General features: G+C 31.9%; 1 protein-coding gene and 1 long non-coding RNA gene across 2 annotated transcripts; one reads left to right on the top strand and one right to left on the bottom strand.

Annotated features, from left to right (window-relative positions):
- Positions 1-9,100: 9,100 nt before the first annotated feature.
- Positions 9,101-10,369, bottom strand: LOC130803723 (protein FAR1-RELATED SEQUENCE 5-like). Its single transcript, XM_057667923.1, has one exon. The coding sequence runs from the start codon at positions 10,367-10,369 to the stop codon at positions 9,101-9,103; it is 1,269 nt and encodes a 422-aa protein (XP_057523906.1).
- A 3,078-nt stretch (positions 10,370-13,447) lies between these two features.
- LOC130803865 (uncharacterized) lies at positions 13,448-17,164 on the top strand. The gene is made up of 3 exons (XR_009039950.1): positions 13,448-13,765; positions 15,870-16,105; positions 16,939-17,164. It is a non-coding gene; the product is annotated as an uncharacterized LOC130803865 (long non-coding RNA).
- Positions 17,165-25,000: the final 7,836 nt, after the last annotated feature.

Raw genomic sequence — 25,000 nt, 5'->3', positions numbered from 1 at the left:
CTGAATTAAAAATGAGCATAGCGTTTCACCCAGCTACAGACGGACAAACAGAGCGGACTATTCAGACACTTGAGGATATGCTACGAGCTTGTGTCTTAGATTTTGGTGGTTCATGGGACGATAAGTTGGATATGATAGAGTTCTCGTACAATAACAATTATCATTTGAGTATCGGGATGGCACCATTTGAGGCACTTTATGGTCGTAGTTGTCGTAGCCCCATATGTTGGGATGATAGTTTGGATACAGTAGCTGTGGGACCGCCTTTGATTCAGGAGATGATCGAGCAAGTTCAGTTGATACACAAGAGGATGAAAGCAGCTCAGGATAGCAAAAGAGTTATGCAGATCAACGACGTCGACCTCTTGAATTTCAAGTTGGAGATAAAGTCTTTCTTCGAGTTTCACCAACTAGAGGTGTGATGAGGTTTGAGAAGAAGGGTAAGCTTAGTCCAAGATTCATTGGACCTTACGAGATCCTTGAGCGCATAGGTGAGGTAGCGTATCGACTTGCGTAACCTGCGTCTATTGATCGAGTGCATGACGTGTTTCACGTATCCCAGCTGAGATAGTACATCAGGGATGATTCACACGTTCTTCAGCCCGAACAGTTGACCTTGGATGACACCTTACAGTATGAGGAGACTCCCGTTCAGATCCTAGATAGGAAGACGCGTGATACACGTCGGGGTAGTGTAGCGCTTGTGAAGGTGTTATGGTCTAATCACGTTACCGAAGAAGCCACGTGGGAGGCAGAAGATGCCATGAGACGTGATTATCCCTGGTTGTTTGCTCAGGTATTTCTATGTTTATCACGCTATAGCTATTACATCTTCTTAGTCTTAGTGAGTTGAGTTCGAGTACGAACTTTATTCTAAGTTGGGTAAAATCATAAGATTTCGGAATAATACCAAGTTTTAACGATGCTAAGCCTTAAAATTTTGGTTAGTTCACATGGTTAGTACGAGTAATATAGATTCTTACAATGCATAAAGTATGAGTAATTGGGTAACATAGCCCTATGATATATATAATAGCTGGATATTTGAGTATGTACTTGAGACTTGGTTTAACTTCGAGGACGAAGTTCATTTCAAGATGGGTAGACTGTAACATTTGAGAAATTAATAATTTAAGACGAGTGAATTTAAGAGAATTATTAATACGTGTATGACCTTAAATATACATAATATAAATATATAGTCTGAATTTAATTTCTTTCTTTTTTCTATTTTTTTAATTTGATTAAAATACCCAAAATCCTTCTTCTTTCTCTCATTTCGAATAAACCCAATGAATCAGCAAAACCATGCTTCACAATTGAACAAATCAGAACTCCAAGAACACTTTCCTCCTTCTCTTTCCATTTCCCTCTAAAAATGGCAGATTTTTACTAAAATTCTGCAAGCAAGAAGTCGATCTTTTCTCTCTTGGTCCCTGAGAACGTGTGCCCAAGAACCATCACTATTTCTCGGTGGTTACTTCTCCTAAAAACAGGCGACAATAGCCGTGGCAGCAGGTCCATTTCCAGTCGATTTTTGGTGTCCTTTTCTTGGGGAAAAACGTAGCCAATCAACCTATATCTCCTTCACAAAATCAATCGGGTGTAACACCTCTTCTTCTCTTGAAATTGTGCCTTTCCCTTGCCATTTTATGATACTCTATTGAATCAATTTTCTATTTTTCTTTCCTTGAACCTTATTATTGTGTTAATACATTCAAGAATCTTGTCACCATGAAAATAATAGAAACCTCAAGTATAATTATATGTGTGTGTTTACTTTAAATTAAATGAATCTAGTGATGATTGATATGTGATTATAAGAGATTGTGATTGAGGAATTTTGGGGAAGAATAATTCTAAAATCAAATGCACTTTGGGTTTTATGATGTATAGATAGTAGATTATGGAATATTGAAATAATTTGTTGGAATTATTAATTAGTACGTAATTTACAAAGATTAGAATATCGATAGGATGTTAAATGTAGAAAGATTATGAAAATTTGATGTTCTTGAATATTAGGAGATTCTTGTGAAATTACTAATGGTGGATAAATCTTGTTGTTGTTATTAATCGAATAGTTGGGTAAATGTAAGTGTTGGATATAACTCTTGATTATATGATTGGTTGTTCTTGAGAGTATTTAGGGTTTGTGTGGAAATTATTAGTTGAATGGATAAACTAGCTGAATCTTTCTTTTGGATAGTTTGTTAATCTTGTTTAGTTTCTTGGTTTTGAGTTTAGATGAACATGGAAGTGTTTGAATTGGAATACAAAGGGAATTGTGGAGACGTACGATCTTTACAAGAATATAAGCTAGTTTTAAATAAGGTTATATATTTTCTTATGATTTTTGGGGGTTAGAGTTATAACTTGCGCAATCTTTGAAATTAGAAATATTAGAATAGAAGATGGAACTAAGATGCGGTCTTAGGAGGAGATACAATGAGCTATATGAACCTAGTTTGTGGTATCGAACGCTTTTGTTGTGATGTTATGTTTGTTATGCTTCAGGAGGCGACGTCATCGAGGAACCTTTCTAGTTGATAGCTGCAAATCGATCACGGCTCTTTGAAGCGTCTTGTTGGTGAGTAGTAGCAGTCCCTTAAAGGTTCTGGCCATAATACAATTTTGAAAATGGTTTTATTAAAGCTGTGAGTTTTATAATGTTGAGACAAATTTGTTATGAATGATTATGCTGATATTGATATGGTCAATGGATCGGCCTCACGAGCTGGTCATTGACGGAGTAGAAAGAAAATCTCCCTTACTCCCCATTTTGAGGTGAATTATCATTCAAATATTGACTAGCCTCACCTGAGAGTGACATAGCCTTAGAGCTATGGATGTTCCTCTCAACTAGACTCCCTATGCGCACATAGATCTAGGAAACTGATGTTGCTTTTAAACATATGATTTGATTTACTATGTTTTGTCGTTTTGGATTGTTACTTCTCATTCAGTTTAATCTGACCTTCTGTTGTTTCATCTTTTAGTTTGATTAACAGATCGGAACCGGTCGGGAACGATGGGTTAGCGGTGTTGAATAGTATTCCAAAGATGTATAATGAGCTAAACACGTAGGAATTTGTAGATTTGTATTAGAATTTTGGATAAATGTATATTAGATTTGGTTGTGTTGGTTATATTCGACTTGTAGAGAATTGTATGATTATATTGTATTTTTAGTTAGATATTTGTTTTGAGATTTAACTGAGTTAGTCACGTTAAAGAGCTTGTGACCTGTTTGCTCAAGTTTTGGAAGTGTGATTTCAGTTTTCTTGGGAAATAAACCCCGTGATGACCCTGTTTACTCAGTCAACGGTAAGTCGGGTTGTTACACTACTGCTCTCTGATTTTTCATCACAAGTTCTTCAATCTTCATCAATTTTTCGTTAATGTGAGTCTATTGTTTATACATTTGCTGTTTTCAATTAATTTTAGGTTACATTCATTGTTTTATTTTCATTTTGATGTTCGTTTAATTTTTTTCTGATTTTAGGTTACATTTGCTAATTTTTAGTGCTCTATCACTATTCACTAGTTGTTACACTACCTTTCCATCATATTCCATCATGTTCCTACTGTCGATTTTGGTTGAGAATGTAGCCAAAGTCATGATTAATTAACAAAGATTAGTCATGATTAGTAATTGATTATAAACAAAATGATAGATTCAGAGGAGTTTCCCTACCTCAGAGTAGCCAAAGTTGCAGATTTTGAGAGGCGATTCTAAACTGCCATCTAAGATAGTGTTTTCCAGAACAAATTTGTTTTGTCAAATTCTGAACTGCCTTAAGATCTCTATGACAAATTTGCTACATTTAGGAAAAAAAAAGAAGCATTATTAGCCTTGTTTATGTGTATAAAAAAGGTTAATTCATTTGAAATTAAGCTTTAATAACAGAACAAAAATCTAATTTCAGAGAATAAATATAATGAAATGTACTCCATAATTACTCTTTCTCTCCTGTTTGTTTTGTCATTTATGGTCTTGCAGTAAATGGATTTTAGATCATTTAAGTCTACTGATTTTGTTTCGGATAACAAGTGGTTATAGGGGATTTTTCCACTGCACTTGAGGATAGATTTGGGGTTGGAATGATGTGGGAGGAATGTAAGATGGGTATGAAGCATGTGAGAGTAGGTTTACTGATTAAATGTATTTTCTAGGCTAGTTAAAGCAAAAAACTTTCTTGTCACTTAAAGAGCATCTATGTTTGATTGCTCATTTGACAAATGAGCATCTATGTTTTTGCTCATTTGACAAATGAGTATCTATGTTTTTGCTCATTTATATAAAATTACCAACTAATTATTTACTTTTTTTTTAATTGTTTTGTATAAGTAGGGAGTCTATTGAAAAGGAGCCTGCTGCGGATGTTGGTTCATCAAGTGTTACTGCCGATGTTGTTTCAGCAAGGCCTGTTGCTAATGTTGGTTCAATAGGGCCTGCTGCTGATGTTGGTTCATCAGAGGTATTAGTTGGTACTAAAGTTATTGGTAAGAAGGTTGAAAAAGGATTGAAAGAAAAACAAAAGATTAAGAGAGTGATTCAGCAATGGAAAAAGCAATTCAAAAGCAACTCGCTCTCTATCAAAATAGTGGAGCTGAAAGAGTTTCTAAAAGAGCATAACTTAGCTGGTCATATGTTCAAAAGGAACTTTGTAGTGCTATGTGTTTCTACATTGATGGATGGTAAAATTTTTATTTTTATTTTGCTTATTTTTAGTTATAGTTAGCACTTAGCAGTTATGTGCTATATATAGCAACTATATTATCTAAGTTGTTGGTCATATATGTATAGAATCAGTTACTTGAAACTATACATCATTAGATAGAAACTATACATCATTATATTAAAAATTAATTGTATCATCAGGAAAAGGTGGAGAGTCAACATCATGGTTTTAAGTTTGCTTATTTATATTATATTTTGTTCATTTAAATTTCCTTTTGCTCATTTTTCTTTTGTTTTGCTCATTTTTTTGTCAGGGAAACAAAATGTGAATATCAATTCTAATATTCTCACATTTCTTTCTGATGTTGATAAAATAAAGGACTTGAATTGGTGCAAGTATATCCTTGATTCACTTGTGGAGGCCAAGCTTTTCTGGAAAGAAAGTCAAACTCGTTCTTTTCCTGGGTCTTTACTGTTTCTTATGATATTACTTTAATTTTTGTTGTTTTTTTATTGTAGTATTTTTTACTTATTTGTTTAATTTTAATTTACTAATTTTAATGTAGTCTTTACTAGTATTTTTTACTTGTTTGTAGCTTTTATACGTTAATCAGTTTGTCATTGAGGAAGTTAGAGCCAAATGAGAAACTCCAATTCTCAAAGGTTGGACAACCAATATGTTGTCAAGTCGTGAGAAATTGGAAATTTTTAAGGGAGGCTTGAAGTTTTTGATAAAAATCAGAAGCTTGTTGGTCCTTCTGGCAGCAAACAACAAAAAATGGTATTTCAATTGTAACCAATACTTAGTTTTTCTATGTGTTTGGCATTGCTTGAAGAATTGAATTGGAACAAATCTTGCTTTTAGGAAAATGATGCAATGTGGTGCTCTTTATAGCACATAAATGGACCTCCTAAATCAGTAAAAAAAATATTTGCTCAATTGTCAAATGAGCAATTATTTTTTGCTCATTTGGTACTCATGCTCTGTGTGATTTGGATGAAAATTACACAATTACCTAATTTTTTTGCTTGATTTTAGGAACAATCTGATCCAATTCATACAAAAAATGAAGAAATTGAACAAGATCCGAATAAGGTATTTATATGACTCTTTTGGAAACTTATATTAATTTGCTCATTTTTATATGACTTTGCTCTTTTTTTGTTTTTGTGTTTTTTTTTCATAATTTTTGTTATTTTTTACTTAATTTGTGAAGTTGTATTGTTTTTTATTTTTATAGAAATGCCTTATGGAGCTTGCAACAGCATTTACAATAGTCTTGGCATACATGGATTTCAGTGAAAAACATGAAACTACTGTTAAGTATTTTCCTAACAATGAGAAGATTCAAAAGCTGAAGGAAGATGCAATGACTTTTTGTGATGAGCTAAAGATAAGCTCTAAAGCTTTGACTAAAGATATTCGTCTCTCATTTAGCCAAGATGAACAGTATTGGCAAGATCCAGCTGTAATTGAAGCTTGGGATAGGTTTTCACATATTTCAGGCAATGACAAGGATGCTGAATCTACAATTAATGCTAGGGTTGATCATCTGATTGAATCAGAATCAATTGATGTTACTAAGATTGCTGCTGAATGTGTTCACGTAGCAAGTGGTATACCTGATGTTGAAGCTCCATCTGTTATCATACAGCCTAAGGTTGCTGAGCATGTGTTTAAAAAACTTGGAGAGTCAAGTATGAGATATAGTTTAAAAAGTTCAGTTGCCAAAGGATGTGGAACTCCTTCATTCAGCTTAGGAATCTCTTCTCAAGAAACTGATTCTTAGGAGAAGTCCCCTAGCATTGCACCTACTGATGAACCTGTAGTTGCTCCTGTCAGTGCACAAGTTGGTGCTTCTAAATCAGCAGTTGCTACTGTTACAGATGATGTTGATGCTGTGAATGCTCAAGAAGATCTAATTGCGCTTAAGAGAAAAGGAGATGTTGAAAATGAGAGTTGTATTCCAAAGAAGCGTAAAGTGCAACCATCGATGCAGATAAGATCTCCTTTTAAGTTTCGGAGTATCAACATATATACACTATTAACAATAGTTTAGAAAGGTGTTATGGATTCATTTTTTCATGAGAAGAAAAATCATTTGTAAGTATTTATTCAATTTTTTCAGTTCTGGAAATTTTGGCAACTGACTTTATTTTTCTTTCTTATAACAAGTATAACTCTATATTCTCACTTTACATATCTACGATTGAAATTATTTTAACTTCCCTAAATCTTATATGAAGTGATGCAGGGTTTTTATGCGAGGGTGAGCCTGATATTGTACTAATGCTATTTCAACTTGAATTGCTAAAACCTCATAGCAGAATTCATGTTGATATCATTAATGCATGGTCTACTGTTCTGAATTTTAATGAGCAATATAGAGATATCAATTCTTGTGGACGTTTCATTTTCGGTCTTAATGCAGTTGTAAGTTGAACTCGTTCATTTTATTTTGTATTATTTTGTTCATGTTCACTTTACTCATTTCATATAAATTTTTTATCTTTGAATGTAGATGTTGTTTTGTATTTACAAAAACTATTATTAGTTCTTTGCTCATTTGTCAAATGAGCAAACTATTCAATGCTCATTTGTCAAATATTCACTTGCTCATTTGTAAAAAAATTTCAATTTACTCATTTTATATGACTTTTCTCATTTCATATTCACTTTGCTCATTTGTTATTTACTCTTTTCATTTATATTCATCTTATTTATGTATTTTTCTTTATGTATTTTTTAGGATTTCCTTTTTCAATACGAAAGTGATCGTGCTCAAGAAAGGAATAAAATAATCATCCAAAAGAAAGATATTGAGCTTTTCTTTTTCCCAATATTTGAATATGATCATTATTATCTGCTATGTTTTAACACCACCACAGGCTGTGGTACAATTGAGGTTATTGATTATAGTGAAAGTCCTAGAGAAAATAAGAAATAGCTTAAAAATCTGGTATGTCTTCTGCCACGTCTTCTTCATCATCAATATCCTCATTCATGCCTGTCATGTTATTACTAGATTCCTTATTCATGTCTCCTCTCATTATATCACTAGTACCCTAACACACAAACACTCACGCACACAGACACACACACGCATACACATACACAGGCACACACACACATACACACACACGCATACACACACACACACACATACACACACACACAAACATACACAAGCACACATACAACTTGTAATAGCATCTAAAATCAGATTTTGAAATTAATTTTTGGAATCAGATTCTTATTTTAACTTATTTGTTCATTTTCAAAAAAGTGCATTCATATTTCATGAATGGTGAAGGAAGTATGCAAAGTGTTTTTTTGTCAATAAAGATCAAGTCTATAGAGTCTGTCGTGGTTGATTTACGTTGGAATTCTTTAGATGATCATCATTTGCATTGCGGTGTTGCAATGATGGGGCATATGGAAACATATATGGGTTTGCAAAAGTGGAATTCAGGTTTAAAGAAAAATAATGTAAGTCTTTCACATTTCATACTTGTTGTTGCAACTTATAGTCTTTCACATTTAAAGAAAAATAATGTAAGTCTAACCAGAAAAAGTGTAATTGCAATTTTTATAATTTGCTTCTTCTGGAATGAGAAATCTGCACTTTTTAGGTTAAAATTTGTGATCAACTTATTGATATACATTCATGAAGCCATTACTTATCCTATACTTACTCTGAATTATTGCTTTATTTTTTCTCTTTGCAGGACATAATCATTGAAAAACTTCGTTTGAACTATACCCTCTCAATTATTTCAAGTGAAGTAAATATTGTTAAACCTATTAAACAAGTTGTCCGAAAAAAAAGGCTGAGGAAGCATGTGATTCTGAAGAAAGCTAGGGGCAACAATCCAATAGCAATTAAATTGAAGATTGAAGTTGATCAATTGTTCTTAGGATTTGTATAGTTTTTGTATAGAACAATAGAAGTGTTACTTTTATGATGTTCTTAGTTGATCAAATGTTTTTATGATGTTGTTAGGATTTTCTAAGTATAACTTTTGCTATGTCAATGTAATGGATATCATTTTCTATCTTATTAACTAAGTTGTTGGTCATTCGTTAAATTGCTAATTAACTATTTGCTCATTTGACAAATAAGCAACTAACTATTTGCTCATTTTACAAATGAGCAACTAACTATTTGCTCATTTGACAATTGAGCAACTAACTATTAAATGACAAATGAGCAACTAACTATTTGCTCATTTTCTAAGTATATAATTGTTCATTTGCCAAATGGTTGTTGATTTAATGTATTATTAAAAGGAATGTTTACTCAATTGACAAATGAGCATTAACTATTTGCTCATTTTAACAAAATTAAAAACACAAAATGCTAAATCTTATATTTATATAAAAATATTAACTTTTATATTTGTATAAAAGTATCATTATACTTTGTTTGCACAATTTCTAATATTATGATTACTCAATTTACCACAACCTCTACATGATCTCTTCTTTTTCTGGTTTTGTTCTACAGCCTTTTCTTTTTCTCCCTTCAGCCTTTTTGATCTTCTACCTCTTGTTTCAACATTTGACACATCAATCTCAGCCCCTTTCTCTTTTGAAGTCTCTACATTTGATACATAAACTCCAGTCCCTTTATTCTTTGAAATTTTTGGAAGTTTGACAATTATTTCAGTTGGTTCACTAGCTCCAATCAATAGCTCAATGTCTTGTCCTTTGTTGTTTGCACTTCCTATTGTTTCATTATTCCTTGCAATCCTTTTAGCCTCCAAATCCTTTCTTATTCCTTGAAGATTTATCACAAGAACTTGAATATCATCATCATTGCTTTCTGCCAAACTTACACAAGTGTGTATCTCTGACCATAAACAATTTAACAATTTTTTCTTGTCAATTAAATTAGCATATTGCTCCAACAGGTTTCCACCCAAGTCAAAAATTGGTTTTTTTAGTGCCATAGTAGTCCATCTGTGTAGCATATACTGCTCAGGAATGGTTTCAAACCTTTTTTCTTTCCAAACCCAAATCATATGTCTACATGGAATTCCTTGTCTATAAAATAACTTGCAAGAACATGTGGTCTCATAGTTAGTTGGATTAAACACAACATCAAATGTTCTAATCCGATTTCCTTCAATTACTTTAGCAACTTCCAATCCATTTTTTTTCTTCAATTCATCAACACCACAAGAAAAACAAGCCATTTCAACCTCATATTGAAATTCATAAAAGACAGAGTTAGTATATAAATGTGAGGCATGCTTTTCTATCCCTAGTGGTGTTTTGCACTCAGGATATTTGTGCTTTGAATCGTTATCATTCTGACCTTGAGTGTGTCTCTGGGCATCAATTGCAGCTTCATATCTCAAGTAAAACTCAACAAGTGACACATGAGGATTGATAAAGGAGCAGAAAAAGTTGTTTTCGCTTTCGGATCTTGATGTTGTACACATTATTCCTCCAAGGAACACATCTCTGAAATACTCCGGAATCCACTTGTTCCTTATCTTATACATATAACCTAACCACTCATGTTCTTTCAAGTGGTATTCAACCATCACCTTGTTCCACCTTTCTTCAAACTCAGCAAGTTCAATTTCAAGATGCCAAACACAAGCACATAATTTTTTTAGGAAACTAGTTTCTTCTTGCATGATTGATTTCTCCACCTTATATGGTAACTTTTTCATTATGTGCCACATACAGAAGTGATGTTCAGTTTTGTTAAACACACTTTAACAGAAATTTTCATTGCTGGATCTTGATCTATAATCATACAATTCGGTTCATTTCCACCAATTCCCTTCAGAAATGATCTGAACAACCACTCAAATGACACTATATCTTCCTTTGCTATGAAACAAACAACAAAAGTAATGCAGCTCTTATGATGGTCAACCCCTGTAAATGGAGTAAACACCAGGTTGTACCTGTTTACACATATAGATTAAATTTTAAATGATCAAATAACTACACACACATAAATACACAGACACACGTACTTAGACACAAACACCCACACACACACATGCACATACATACACGCACTCACAATCTGTAATAGAATCTGAAATCAGATTATGAAATCAAAATTGTCATCAGCTACTGAAATAATTCAATCAATTAGCATAATTGTTTGCTTATTTCATAAATTAGCATTGAGTTATAAGCTCATTTGACAAATGAGAAATCACTTGTTTGCTTATTTCACAAATTAGCATTGAGTTATAAGCTCATTTGGAAAATGAGCAAATAATTGATTGCTCAATTATCAAATGAACTTATAACTCAATGCTAATTTGTGAATAAGCAAACAATTGTTTGCTTTTTTGTTAAATGAGCAAATAATTGAATACTCATTTCTGAAATGAGCAAATAAGTCAATGCTTATTTTTGAAATAAGCAAACAATTATACTAAGTTCATTTAAAACAAAGTTATTAAGTTATGCTATAGTTATAACATAAAAATGAATTGTGATTTTTATGAATTACCTATTGGTTTGGTATGTGGTATCAAAGGATACCATATCACCAAATAGAGCGTAACTCTTTTTACAAAGGGGGTTAGCCCATAATGCTCTACAAAGGCAATAATCTTCATCCATCTCAAAATCAAAGAAAAAAGCGCGCCACAATAGCTTTTTGTTGGTGAAGTTATCCACGAAAATTTGAGCATCACTTCCTTGAATGTATGCTTTCAAATCTCTATGAAAATGTTTGAAATCTTGCTTAGATGCACTGATGTTATCATATCCTCCAACAATTTCCTTCATCATTCGAAAAGTTGTAATTGGACCAATATTGACCTATTTAAAGAACAAAAAAGTTTGTCAAATGAGCAAATAATTTAATGCTCATTTTTAAAATGAGCAAACAATTCAATTATTTGCTTGCTCATTTGAACAATTTGATGCTCATTTGAACAATGACCAAACAACTTAATGCTCATTTTTCAAATAAACAAACAATTAAAAAATGAGCATACTACTTTTATTAGAACATGTAGAGAATTCATGAAACATAAGAGACTTTGAAAGCCGTACCTTAGAATTATTCACAATTATTTTTTTGTGCAATATGTTCATTTTTCTTCCTTCTTTTTGGAAGAGATTGCAACTAGGTGCATAAAGTGGATGAGTATGTCCCTCATGAAATTGTGACACTATGAATTTGTTATCATCACAATGCTTTATGATAATATGTGCCTTGCACCCAACACGAGTAACGTGTCTCTTCCTTTTGTTTGAAATTTTTTCTTCATTGCTTTCTCCTTCGTTGTTATTTAAATCTTTTTCAACAGTAGGCTTTCTTTTCTCTTTGTGTCCTTTATTGCATACGATATACTGTGATTTCAATTATTGGCTTCTTCTTTGCCTTTTAGTTGTAGACTTTCTTGTGTTGAATTCAGCTGCAAATGCGTATCTTTTAAAAAATTCAAGGCCCTCTTCAAGATTATTAAACCTCATCCCTATAGCTGGTTTCAATTCATTGAGGCATATTGGAAGCCATTCTTTTGTTCCTCCAGGAGTGAGCAAAGGTGCTACTTTAGGAGAAACTACTATTGTAGGAGTAGTTGCCACATTTGCGATGGCAAGGAAACCCAAGGAAACCAATTACCACGACTAAAATACAGTCCACTACTAGAAATTCACTGATAATAGAGTATCAAGTCACAGGATTTCTAATAAACATTTTATCAAACACCTTATATGCACTATCAGGTAATCATAAGTATCATAAAAATTCATTGAGTTTGTGTGCTTAGTCACTGATAATCTGTTCCACACAAACTCAGCCTAGTTTCCTCAATTCAACCCTCACACGAACCAACAAATCATACAACAACGCATATAAATTTAGAACATAAGCATAAATATTAATTCAAAGCATGTCAAGAAAACAACAAATATTAATTCGAATAGATACAACACAATGAGACTAGTATAAAAAATATTAGTCGAAAATCGCCCAAAAAATCTTCAAAATCTTTGAAAATATTGGAGTATAAGTTACCATTGCATTTCATAACAAATTTCTGTACGAAGTAATTGTTCTTCGCCAACCTCCATTCCTAATTTTCTTCAATTTGTTCTTCCGCCAAATTAGGGTTTGTATTTTCCCAATTCAACTGATTTTATATAAGTTTATGAATAAAATTCGTTAATTTGAGCAAAAATCAAAAGGAAATAATGTGATTTGCTTTGACTTGGAGCAGTTACAATGCGTTTATGAAGGAAAGTGTGAAAGTTTTTGATGAGAAAGAAAATCAGGTATTTTGGATAAAAGATAAAGTTGGCAGTTTCATTATTTACACTAATGCCATAACTTGTTCTCCGTTGATCTTAACCATCTACTTTAATCTAATCCTACGACTTAGATTTGTTCTCATATATAGGAGTGTTCTCACCGAATCCCGACCCTATATATATATATATATATATATATATATATATATATATATATTATAGGAAATAATTAAAGACAATAAAAGTAATAGCGGCCCACTTTCTTAAAAAATCATTAGTAACCCCTATTTGTATCTTTTGTTAAAATAAAAGATACAAATAATACTATTTGTATTTTTTATTTTAACAAAAAATACGAATAATTCTTATTTTCATCTTTTAATTATACAAAAGATACAAATAATATATTATTTGTATTGTTTGTATAAAAACGATACAAATAATACTTATTTATATCGTTTGTTTTTAATACAAATAAGTATTATTTGTATCGTTAGTTTTAACAAACGATACGAGTAACATATACTGCCCAGTTTTTAGCTTTACTTTGAAATTAGAGGCGCCACATTTTGAAAGACAATTTCTTCGTTCACTTTGTTTTAACATACGCTACTTCCTGCTGCTTCATCTTCCTCACGGACATATTATTGCTTCATCTTCCTAAAGACGTCACAAATGCTGCTTCTGCTTCTGCTTCATCTCATAAACAACAGGTTTAATCTTCCTCTTCCTCTTGCTTAATTGGAAAACGCACATACTGTTTCATCTCATACAGCTTTATCTTTCTCCTGCTTCCTCTAGTCGTTGCTACTGCTTCTGCTTGAAAACCTAATTCGCAGGTTTAATCTTCTTCCTAAAATACTAATTTCATTATACATTTGAAAACCTAATTCGCAGTAGTAGCTAAGACTTGTCATGTTTTTATATTAGAACCCTAATTTCATTTGTTTTAGAAAAATCCCTAATTTGAATGGATTAAAACTCTAGAGATAGCATAAATTTTTTAGAGCCAATTTGTTTGAGAATTTTTGTTTTAATTGTTTATTAGATTAATTTTTTGTTTTAGTCAAATTAACATCAAATGAAAATATATCAAATGCAAATATATCATTAATATGAAGTGCTTTTGTATGAGCAAACGATTGCCATTTGCGACTCACCATTCTGCCAGTGTCATCTTCTTCTTGGCCTTTACTAAACCGACAAAACAAATCTGCATTAGATCCAAAACACTCCAATGAAAGTCCTCCTCTCGCAGTCACAGGGCACCTCTGCACCTTGCCGTGAATGAAGATATGAAATAAAGTCTTGTAAATGACAAGACAAATTTTTGTATCTGAAAAAATAGTCACCCCTGATGTCATCTTGGGAGTAACCCTCCACACTGATCAATCATCACAAGAATAACTCCTTCACTTTTCATCAAAATTTCATGCATTCAGGTGTTTTTGACTTCAAGTCTTGTCTCCTTCGTAGGCAGACTGTACACTAAATTGAGTTGTGAGTGCTAGGTCATTACACATTCTACCCATGATTCATTAGACTTGACATTCAAGATTCTATCTTAAGTCACAATGGTGTAATCGACGTGGACACAAGAATATATTCATTGCGACTTTGAGTTTCACAAAGTTCTAGTCCGACTTTTCTAGCAAATAACAAGCGCTTCACAAACCTACGAGCACCCATTCTACATGTTAGACAAAGAGTGTACTTATTCAAATGTGCATGTAGTTATGTAAACCTATCACTTATACTTTAGGGATATTCAGTACCATAGAGATATTTGTGGGCATAAACACACGAGATGTTTGCTTAACTTCGTCCACTGAATCCTCAATTTTATTGCCCAGCACATGTAACTTCGTCCATGAGAAATTACTTGAATAAAAGTCCTGCAGCTAATATAGATGTTATGGAATTGAACCTCAGTTTATTGTCATCAGTTTTGATGTTTGTAACTGAATGTATTAGTCCTCAGGTTTTCCCTTCAATATACTCTTGTGAGGATATTAAATTGGTGACTTACCAAGCTAAAATCATTCTATTTCTAGAGCTTGGAATTAAATAAGCAACTAATTCTCTGTATGACTCAAATCACTCCCAACAAAATTTATAGTCTGATTGTAAATGTATTGTTTGATTGGAATTAAATAAGCAACTAATTCTCTATATGAGGTCTAATAGAATTTTTCATTGCATAATGTATCCCCTAAAAGTTTCTTATTCATCTGTTTGTATGCCTATGTATATTTTCCTTACTTTCATACATATTAATTTTCAGTCAAACATAATTCCAATTTTTTATTCTTCTATTAGAATTTAGAGTTAAAATATTGAGTTTCATGGTCTGCATTTTAGATTGTACAGTCTGGATTTTCCAGTTTATCAATGACTAAGCAGCTTCCTAACTCTATTATCATTTAATTATTTCTTAAGATTGGTTAACATAAGAAAAATTTGTCCCAATGTTTTATTTATCATTTTTGCATTCAAAATGACTAGATATGAAGACTTATGCATGCCACTTTTATGGAAAAAACTTTTTAAAACTAACAATACTACCATCTCTAATTGAGAAAGTAAATTACAAATAGTTAACACACATTAACTTTGATCATTAGTTTATGATAATTTCTTAATCAAAAATGCAATTTCCAAAACGAATCAGTCTCACAATTGGATAATAAGATTTTGTTTTTTGAAGGAAATATGATCGAATTTAAAATTTTTCACCATTTGTTTATTTTTTTAAAATCTTATTTATGGTTGATCAAAGGGGAAAGCATATAGAGGTTGTTCATGTGGAAGGTGAAAGCCTGTCTGCCATGAAAATGCCAATATTTATGTTGGAACATATAACTTTAAAAGTCTAATATGAAGTTGTATGCTTGAATATGGAAGTTTATATTTGTATCATTATTGCTTGTCTTTTGCTTCAAGGACGGATATACGGAATGGATTGCTCTAAAGTTTACCTACCCGAAGCGTAATATATGATTTCATTACTAGTATGATGACTTGATGTGCCGTGCACGGCTTCCTGAAGACAGCAGCATGCTGTCAGTTTGAGATGGGCATGATCAAGTTCTTCCTGGTGGTCATGGATTAATGACTCAAGGCTAATTTCCCCTAATAGATGCACTAGCAAAAGGCATGGACATACAGTTGAATCACAGGTATTCTTGTTTGCACATTTAGTAGTTTTAAGGTGGCATAGCTAATTAACACTTTCATGAGAACGTTTGTTGCTGCTGGTTGTTGTCTATCTTATGTGTACCATTCTCTCTCCATGATCTTCTATAACTCCCAATGAATATTGCATAACTTCCCATGATTGTTGCATATTAAATTGACGTCTTCAACGATAGGTATACTTTCCATGCCTGTTGTGCGTTTACCTATTACTCAATCCATGATTAACTTCCCAAAATCGTGTAGTGTACGTATTAGTGCCTATAACTTGCTGTTGTCTTTGCTAACTAAACTCACATTCAATTGTTTTCTAGCTAGCTTTAGCAATCCAGCTGCACATTTTAAATTTTTCAAAGATGCAGTATCAAATTAATGAAAAGATCAATTTACTGCTGCTCAGAGTGTATTTATATTTTACAGTCCTAAATGTCCCTTTGATCCCCTTTCTGCTCATTCTAGTTCTCTACAATCATTCTAAACTGTAGTTTGAGAAACCAGACGACACTGTTACCCATTTATGCCTAAAGTTCTGGTTTTTATGTTGTCGATGTGCAGAATTGGGATGAATTAATGATGTATATTCTTATTTAAGCTTTCTCATTTTTTTGACTTATTCTGCTGTTCAATTGCCTTGCATAGTTCACTGTTTGATTTTTTTGACCATTTTTGGTGAAATTTATAATGTGTTTTTGTTTTGTTATTTGTTTTCAAGTTACAATATATTATATATGAGGTATTAATTAGCTTATTGCATGAATTGCATTAATAAATGTATTTATTTTAATTTAATTTGTTTTGTTTGTTATTTGTTTTAAAGGAGTATATTGCAAGATTAAGCACATATAGCCAAGATGGAATAGATGAGGTTCATGAGCAATGAGCAAAGTTCTTTAGATCGAACTTTTTGTAAACTAAAGGTAATTTTATACAAGCAATAGTAGTACTACTATTCGATCATATGTGATCATATATATATAAGTGTAGTAGTGGATGTTATGTAAAAGAATATTTTCTAATTAATGTACATATTATTCAATCGTATAAATTATGGCCTCAAATTACCTCTATAAATATATATTATATTAATCCCTAGTCGATATAGATGTATAGGATTATATATTTATTTTTAATTTAAAAAAAGGTTCAGATTTGTATCTAAGGTTCAAACAAACGATACAAATACCCCTTATTTGTATCTTTGATTTTCAAACGATAAAAATAATGTGTTATTTGTAACCCTCTTGTCAGTAATCCCTTATATAAGATACAAATAAGTTTAAAAACAAGATGCAAATAAGGATTTTTTTTACTAGTGAATTATTCTCTATTTTTCTTTGAGGCAAAATCAAATGGAACAAATAAGAAATTTAAAATCAGGCTTTTTAATTTAGATATGCTCTTTTCTTTGTTTCTCAAAGTTATTTCCATAATTAATATTTATGGGATTAAGAAAATTATAGTTTAAAATGTTGTATATATATTTTATAGAATAATGAATTTAATGGAGAAAGAATGTAAATTATAGGTATTAAAAAAATACTAAGATAAAGTTAATAGAAAAATATGGGGTCCATGACAATTTTAAGGAACATATGAAGTTGTTCTATCTCAAACCACCATACCTTATGACTTCATCTCAATTGATTTGCACCCTTAATATGAAGGTATAAATGTTATTTTGGTGTTGGTCAATATGGCTCAAATCAATAAGTGAAATAAATAAATTAAAAGACTAGATCGAAAGATAAATTTAATTCGTAGTTGATATTAAATAAAATTTGATCCGAACATTATCAAAACTTTAAAGTGTGCAAAGTAATCGAGATAATCCCTAATAGAAACTGAAAGTAAATAACTAAATATAACATAGAGGACGAATTTTAAGATTATTAGCTAAATCATTTTCCTTATACTTCATGGAAGTAATGTTATAATAACAATAAAGCAAATAGATTGTTTTTAAATAGTAAATGTAAAATACAAATAATCATTCAAAATTTATTGTCAATTCCATTTTGTCATTGTCATTTTGACCCATTTAGTAATAACATGTTTCTCATGATTATTATAATTTATTTAAATTTTATATAATAAATTTTTTACAATTTATCCGTGCTTGGCACGAGTTTCAAACTACTTCTAGACCAAATGAAAGTGTGGGAAACTAAAAGTCTCATTTACAAACACTCTTCTGTGAGACTAGGTAAGGTAAAGGACACTCCCAGTATCCCGCATAAGGCAGGGTCCAAGGGGGGTTTCCTGAAAGATACGGATAAATCATACCCGTTTCCTCAAGGAGGGAGTAAAGAGAGATACGCGTAGTCAAGAAACCCCTCCAATTGATACCTGCGCCTAGTAGGGGTCGAACCCCAAACCTTCTGCTTCACATGCAGACGCTTTATCCGTTGAGCCACTAAATGTCTAATTATTTATGTACTCTAAGCTTGATTTACCGCTTCATAAGGTGCAATGTGTTCTTTCTCGACTATAGATCGGGCTATAGTACCTTGCTTCTAAGATGACTAAGAAAATACCTCATTTTCTAGTGTAAAAGTGTAACCCGAGGTGCTCATATCATCGAGTGACCCTGCACAATCACTGTTCATGAAACAAACTACTCTTGGACTAGCTGTAGTCATGGCTTCAAACTAAACACCATAACCTATTGTAACCTTTACATATCTTAAGAGTCTTTTTGCGGCTCCTAGGTGAAATGGGCTAGGACTTTCCATAAATCTTCACTAGTAACTTGGTACAAAATGATGTCCGGCCTTGTTGAAGTAAGATAAAGTAAGTTACCTATCATATTTCTTTAGATTCTTTGATATGCTTTCCTTTGTCCATCATTTTTGCACAACTTTTCCTTTGATTGAACTGGAATTATGATAGAATTACAGTTCTCTAACATTAACTTCTTCTGTAAGCCTTTTTCGTATATCTTCTGAAAAATGAAGACTTCTTTTGAGTTTTGATGAACTTTGATTCCGAGAAAATAATATAGAAATTAAATATCTGTCATTTTAAATTATTGCATTAATTTCTTCTAAAAATCTGAAATCAATTCCTTATTGTTGCCTGTGATAATTATATCATTCACATATAAGGAAAGAACTAGAATATCTCCATTCTTATGCTTCTTCGCATATAGGGTATGGTCACTAAGACTATTCTTAAACCCTTAATGAGTGAAGTAATCATCAATTTTGTTGTACTAGGCCCCTAGGGCTTGTTTGAGCCTATATAAAGGTTTCTTCAACTTTAATACTTTATCACTTAATTTTCCCTTTGACTTAAAATCCTTGGGGCCATTAAACATAGATCTCTTTTTCTTGGTGCCAATAAGGGAATGATAACTTGATATTTATTTAATGTACCTACTATCCCTTTGTGGCAATTAGGGCTAAGATTGCTTATATTGTGTCATGTCTTAAGACGGGAGCAAACGTCTCATTGTAATCTATGTTAAAGTGTTGAGAATATTTTTTGACTACAAGTCTTGCTTTATACTTTGAAATAGAACCATCTGGATTAGTCTTGATGATCCTTTAGATCCAGTTAACTCTAATTCCTTTCTTATGTGGCGGTTTCTCACCTAGCTTCCACATCTCATTCTTTTCAATCATTCTAATCTCTTCTTCCATGGCAGCATTCCACTCTAGATACTAAAGTACTTCTTAAATATATGTATGTTAATTGATTTCTATTGGCATGGCTCTTCAATCTCATCAACTTATGGAAATCAAGCATACAACTACGTGATATGCTTCTTTCCTTTTAGTCCAATTTCATTCTTGTCTTCTGATTCTAGTTTTGGAGTTCTTGTTCTAAGTAGAGTACTTGGATACTAAACTTCTGGTTCTGGCTGATGATGCAAAATTGACTCATCAATAGGAGGAAATTCTATTTTGCTTATCTTATAATTCTATGTCCCAATTCCACGATGATTCCTCATCAACGGTAATAGCTTTTCTTATTACAATTTTCTCAGTTTCAATGTTGAATAACTTTCAGACTGAGAATTGTAATCGAGAAAGATTTCTTACTTAGCTTTAACATTTAACTTGGACCTTTTCTGATCTAGAATAGGATAATAACAAAGGTTGTCAAATATTTTGAAATTCTTGACTGAGGGGTTATGAACTAACCATGCTTCAAAAAGTGTCATATTGTAAATTGTTTTTGTTAAGCCTCAATTCTGTAAATATACTAAAGAGAAAACAACTTCTACAACTTCTTCAAAAGCTTTTTTTTCTACGAGCATTGATTTTGCCATATTTATTGCTATGAGATTCTTCGTTTCTGATACTCCATTATGTTGAGGTGTGTAATCAACTGTGAGTTGGTGATCAACGCCTTCATCTTCACATAACTTGTTGAATTGCATTCAGGTGTATTATGTACCTCTATCACTTTTGATTTTTTATGGTTACTATGAACTTTGATTCTCCACAAATTTCTTCCACTTATAAAAGATGCTAAAGATTTCTGATCTTTCTTTCAAGAATTAGACCCCATTCATCATGGAATAATCAATGATGAATAATATTAAATACTTGTTTCCATCAAGCAAGAAAGTCCTCATTGGACCAGACCTATCAGTGCGTACTAGCTCCAATTTATTTTTGGCTCTACTAGCTTTCCCTTTTGGAAATGGAACTTTATGCATCCTACACAGCTAATATGCTCCACAAAAATCATCACGTTCAAGTACTATTGGAAGATCTCTCACAAAATTCCGCTACAAAAATTAATGCAATGCTTTAAAATTCTATGTCCCAATCTCTTATGCCATAGCCAATATGTTTCATCTCCTTTGGCTTTATGAGCACGATGGGATGGATAAGACCAATTCAACATAAAACTCTTATCTTTCATAGGAATGCTTACTGTTTCTATTCGTGATGGATATAAAATACTACAAGTATTACCTTTAAAATGAATAATGTACCCATTTCTAATCAATTGCTACACACTAATTAAATTCTTGCTCAAATCTGGTACATGCAAGACTTTCTTGATGTGCTTTACTCTTTTGTGAGTTTCTATTGCAATGACACTTTTTCGACTTAATTTAACAATTGTTCCATTCCCTAATTTGATCGGAGTCTTTACTGAAGTATCAAGTTGGATAAAGCTAGATGACTCTTTGGTCATGTGATTACTTCATCCACTATTGACTAACCATTCATTTGATTCTTTGCTACATTTTTGCACATTAAACAAGTGGGGTGCTTCTTCTAAAACTTATATTTGTGCTTTATTTGACCTCCTTTGATAATCCTTCTTTATTGGGCTGAACCACTTGCAATGGTTGCATTGAGGCTTGCCTTTTCATCTACGATCACTCTCTAAGTGATTGGTTCTCTTGTAAATTCCTCATGGAGGAAACTTTTCTTTTTTCTCTACTGCATTTCCTCCTTTAGCAAAACAAAACATGCAACTGTTTTTTACTTCTTACTTGTCATTCTTGTTTTTGTAGTTGGTCTACAAATACTGTTTTTAGACTTGTCTTTGATAATCTATTTAATCTTCCTTCTTGTGCTTTCATCTTGCCTACCATCTTTAATACTTCTAGATTTAATAAGTCATTTTTACTTTCTATCACATCAGCTACACTATCATATGCTTCAGTCTTGGTGCTTAATTAGGATCTCATTGATAACATCTTTTTCTTTTATCTCATCTCCATACATCTTCATTTGATTGAGTACGTTTGTGACTCATATGTTGTAATTATTAATGTTTTCTTTAAACTCTATACTCAGATTCCCAAAATCTCTTCTCAAAATTTTCAGTTTGATGGTTTTGATCTTTACACTTTATTGAAACTCTTGGTAAATTATCTCATGCTTCTTTGGATAAAGTTAAAGCAACTATTCTTAAAAAAACGATATCTGTCACAACGTTATATAGAATATGACAAGCACTCTAGTCTTTAATGATCTCCTCCTAGGACAAAGCTCCCTGTCTTGGCAGTATTCCACTAGCAACTTGAGAAAATGTGGCTTTGGTCTTAGGAACATTTTCTACTACTTCCCATAAATCTTTGGCTCTTAAAATAATCTTCAATTTGAAACTCAAAAAATCATAATTCTCTCGATTTAACATGGAAATTATATTATGATAAAAGGTCTGAGTTGTAGAAGATGAAGAAGCCATGTATTTTAGAGTTTTTTATGTTTTCTTATTTCATGGATATCTGCAGAGCTTATGCCTAAAACTTATAGCCTTGATACCAATTTTTGGGAATTATTGGGGACGGTTGCGAAAACTAATGAAATAAAATAGAAGAAAGATAAAGTGAAAAAAGTGAGAAAGATTTTTACTTACATATGAGTTTAAAGCACCCGTGTGTAGGGGAAGAAAGATGCCAAATAATAATGTCAACTATTGAATGGTCATAACCTGTGGGCTTTAATCAGTTCATAACTCCTAAAAAATTCATATACTCTAATTATTCTACACTGAATGAAAATGTGACAAACTAAAAGTCTCATTTACTAACATGGATATTCAAATGGGTTTGATTCGAAGTAAAAGGTTAGTCCAAGGAAAGTTTACCCCAAATAGAGGGAAACATTGAAAAAATAAACATTTTTAAATAAAAGATTAAAAAGAGCTTTATAGAAAAATAATCCTAATGGAGTATGTCCTCATCTAAGTTAATTGTAAGAACTTGTTCGTTGTTATAAACAACAAATAAGAAAAAAAAAATCTAACCACTATTGTAGGTTTTGTTTGATTGCTTTGATTTTGCATATTGCTTGTTATTAATTCTACCGTAGATGTCAATTTTGATTAATTTATTAATTTACTAATTTGTATTCTTTTTAATTTACAATTTCATATTTTGATGTTATATAGTTTAACCTAGCGACTATAATTATTATTGATTAATTTTGCTTGCTCTCCTTATTATTTTTTAGCGATCTAGAAATAATTACATAGAAGCTAATTATTTATGTCTTATTAAGGGTTTGAACTGAACTTATTCGGGTATGTGTATACAAGTATTCTATGTTCTTAGAAATGAATCGTTGCTAGATGTATGGTGATCGACGCAAAAGGAAATTTCAAGAAGGGCTAAGGGAATATTTTATTGCAGTAATGGAACACTAAAGGCTCAACCAAGAGCCTATGATTTTTTTTCCCTTGTCGCTATTGTACAATGTAAAGAGGTGGGTTGACATTAACAAAATAGTAGATCACTTGTATCATCGTAGGTTTAGCCCCGATTATGAGATTTGGTATTGGCATGGGAAAAGTTAGATATTAATGATGAAGGTGGGGAGGCAAATACTTTCAAATGTAGGGGTGATGAGGGCGGTCGATTTATAAAACTAAAACGTATGTGTGAAAATGACTTTAAACAATAACACACGATATGTTAACGAGGCTCAGTTCTTAACAACCCACTCCCCGCCTATTAGTTCTCTTTCAATCCGTAGGATTCAACGTCTTTTATTAATGAACTTTAAGACAATTTAGAAGATCTCTCTATCTTCTCTCACCACGTTCTTCCCCTTGAAGAACGTCTTACAAGTCCCTTAATAAAAGCACAAATCCCAAATCTCACAATAGAGATTACAAGTTGAACACTTTAAAAAGTATTCTAAGGTTAGGCGTATCAATCAATGAAAAATCTAACTCTTTTTAACACTGAATATTATTACAAATTGTAAGAGCTAAATAAAGTAAGAATTACAACACTTTTTGAACGTTTAGAGAATACTAGATCTAATTAATTCAATAAGAGAGAAAGTTATAAGAAAATACTGCAATCTTAATCCTTGAACGAAACCTTATATTTATATATGTCACGCCTCAACATATCCTTGTAGAGCAAGAAGGCTTCATCCGTCAATTTCGTTGATCTGGTTAATCCGCGCCAGTCTTTAAGATCTTGAGCTTTAACTCAAACTGACGTAGCACAGACAGCTCATATAATTACATCATTATGTGCTATATTTTGTTATTAACAACCATTGTTGTGCTGCCACGTTAGAACTCATACAAGATATTCAAAACTCAGCAAAACCAGATAATTCAACGTCTAAATATTCATTCAAATTTAATTCCTATTTTTAGCATCAATTTAAATTGTCTTTTCCCATTTTTAGTATCAATTTAAATTGTTATCTTATTTATAGGAAAGCCTAGACTTAGTATTGCTTAATAACTTATTTAATTTCAAATATAAACCGTGTAATAAGCTTTAAATTACAAACAATTTATTTATTCAAAATTTAAACACAAATGTGTAATTTAAACAAACATTTAAATGTCTTGAACATACCTTTATTTAATTCAAATTCAAATATAATCTTATTCAAAAGCTTAAATTTAAATTCAAAATTTAAATATAACTTTATCTAAATTATCTTAAGTCATTTAAATTAATCTCAATAAAATATATTTCGGCCTTAACTAATTTTGTCAATTAATTAATTAATATTTAATATGATTTTGGATCGACTTAAATAACTAAATATAATTACTTAATTTATTGTTTAATTTAATATGTGTTTTGAATTATCATCACTTAAGAGAATTTAGTCTACAATTTAATATTTTTTTTTTTTTTTGGAAATTTGGAAATATTATAAGAAGAAGAAAAGACACTGAAATCGAGGACACCCAAAACCGCCGGCATAAAAAACCCCGGTAGGGGAAAAAGCCATAGGAATAAGGGGCCGCAGCAACAGGCCACCCGAAATAGCATAGGGGTGGGCTATGCATACAAGGAGAAAAGCGAAATCCTTTCAAGGAAAGCTTGAAAGAATACCACCCCTGTATGTCACCTATACACACCAAAAAACTAGGGACAATACTGCTTTACACCTTACACACCAAAATAAAGCAAAAAAAACACACCACAG

Source organism: Amaranthus tricolor, chromosome 17, assembly GCF_026212465.1.
Source record: "Amaranthus tricolor cultivar Red isolate AtriRed21 chromosome 17, ASM2621246v1, whole genome shotgun sequence".
Lineage (NCBI taxonomy): Eukaryota > Viridiplantae > Streptophyta > Magnoliopsida > Caryophyllales > Amaranthaceae > Amaranthus > Amaranthus tricolor.
This window is presented reverse-complemented; position numbering and strand designations above follow the sequence as displayed.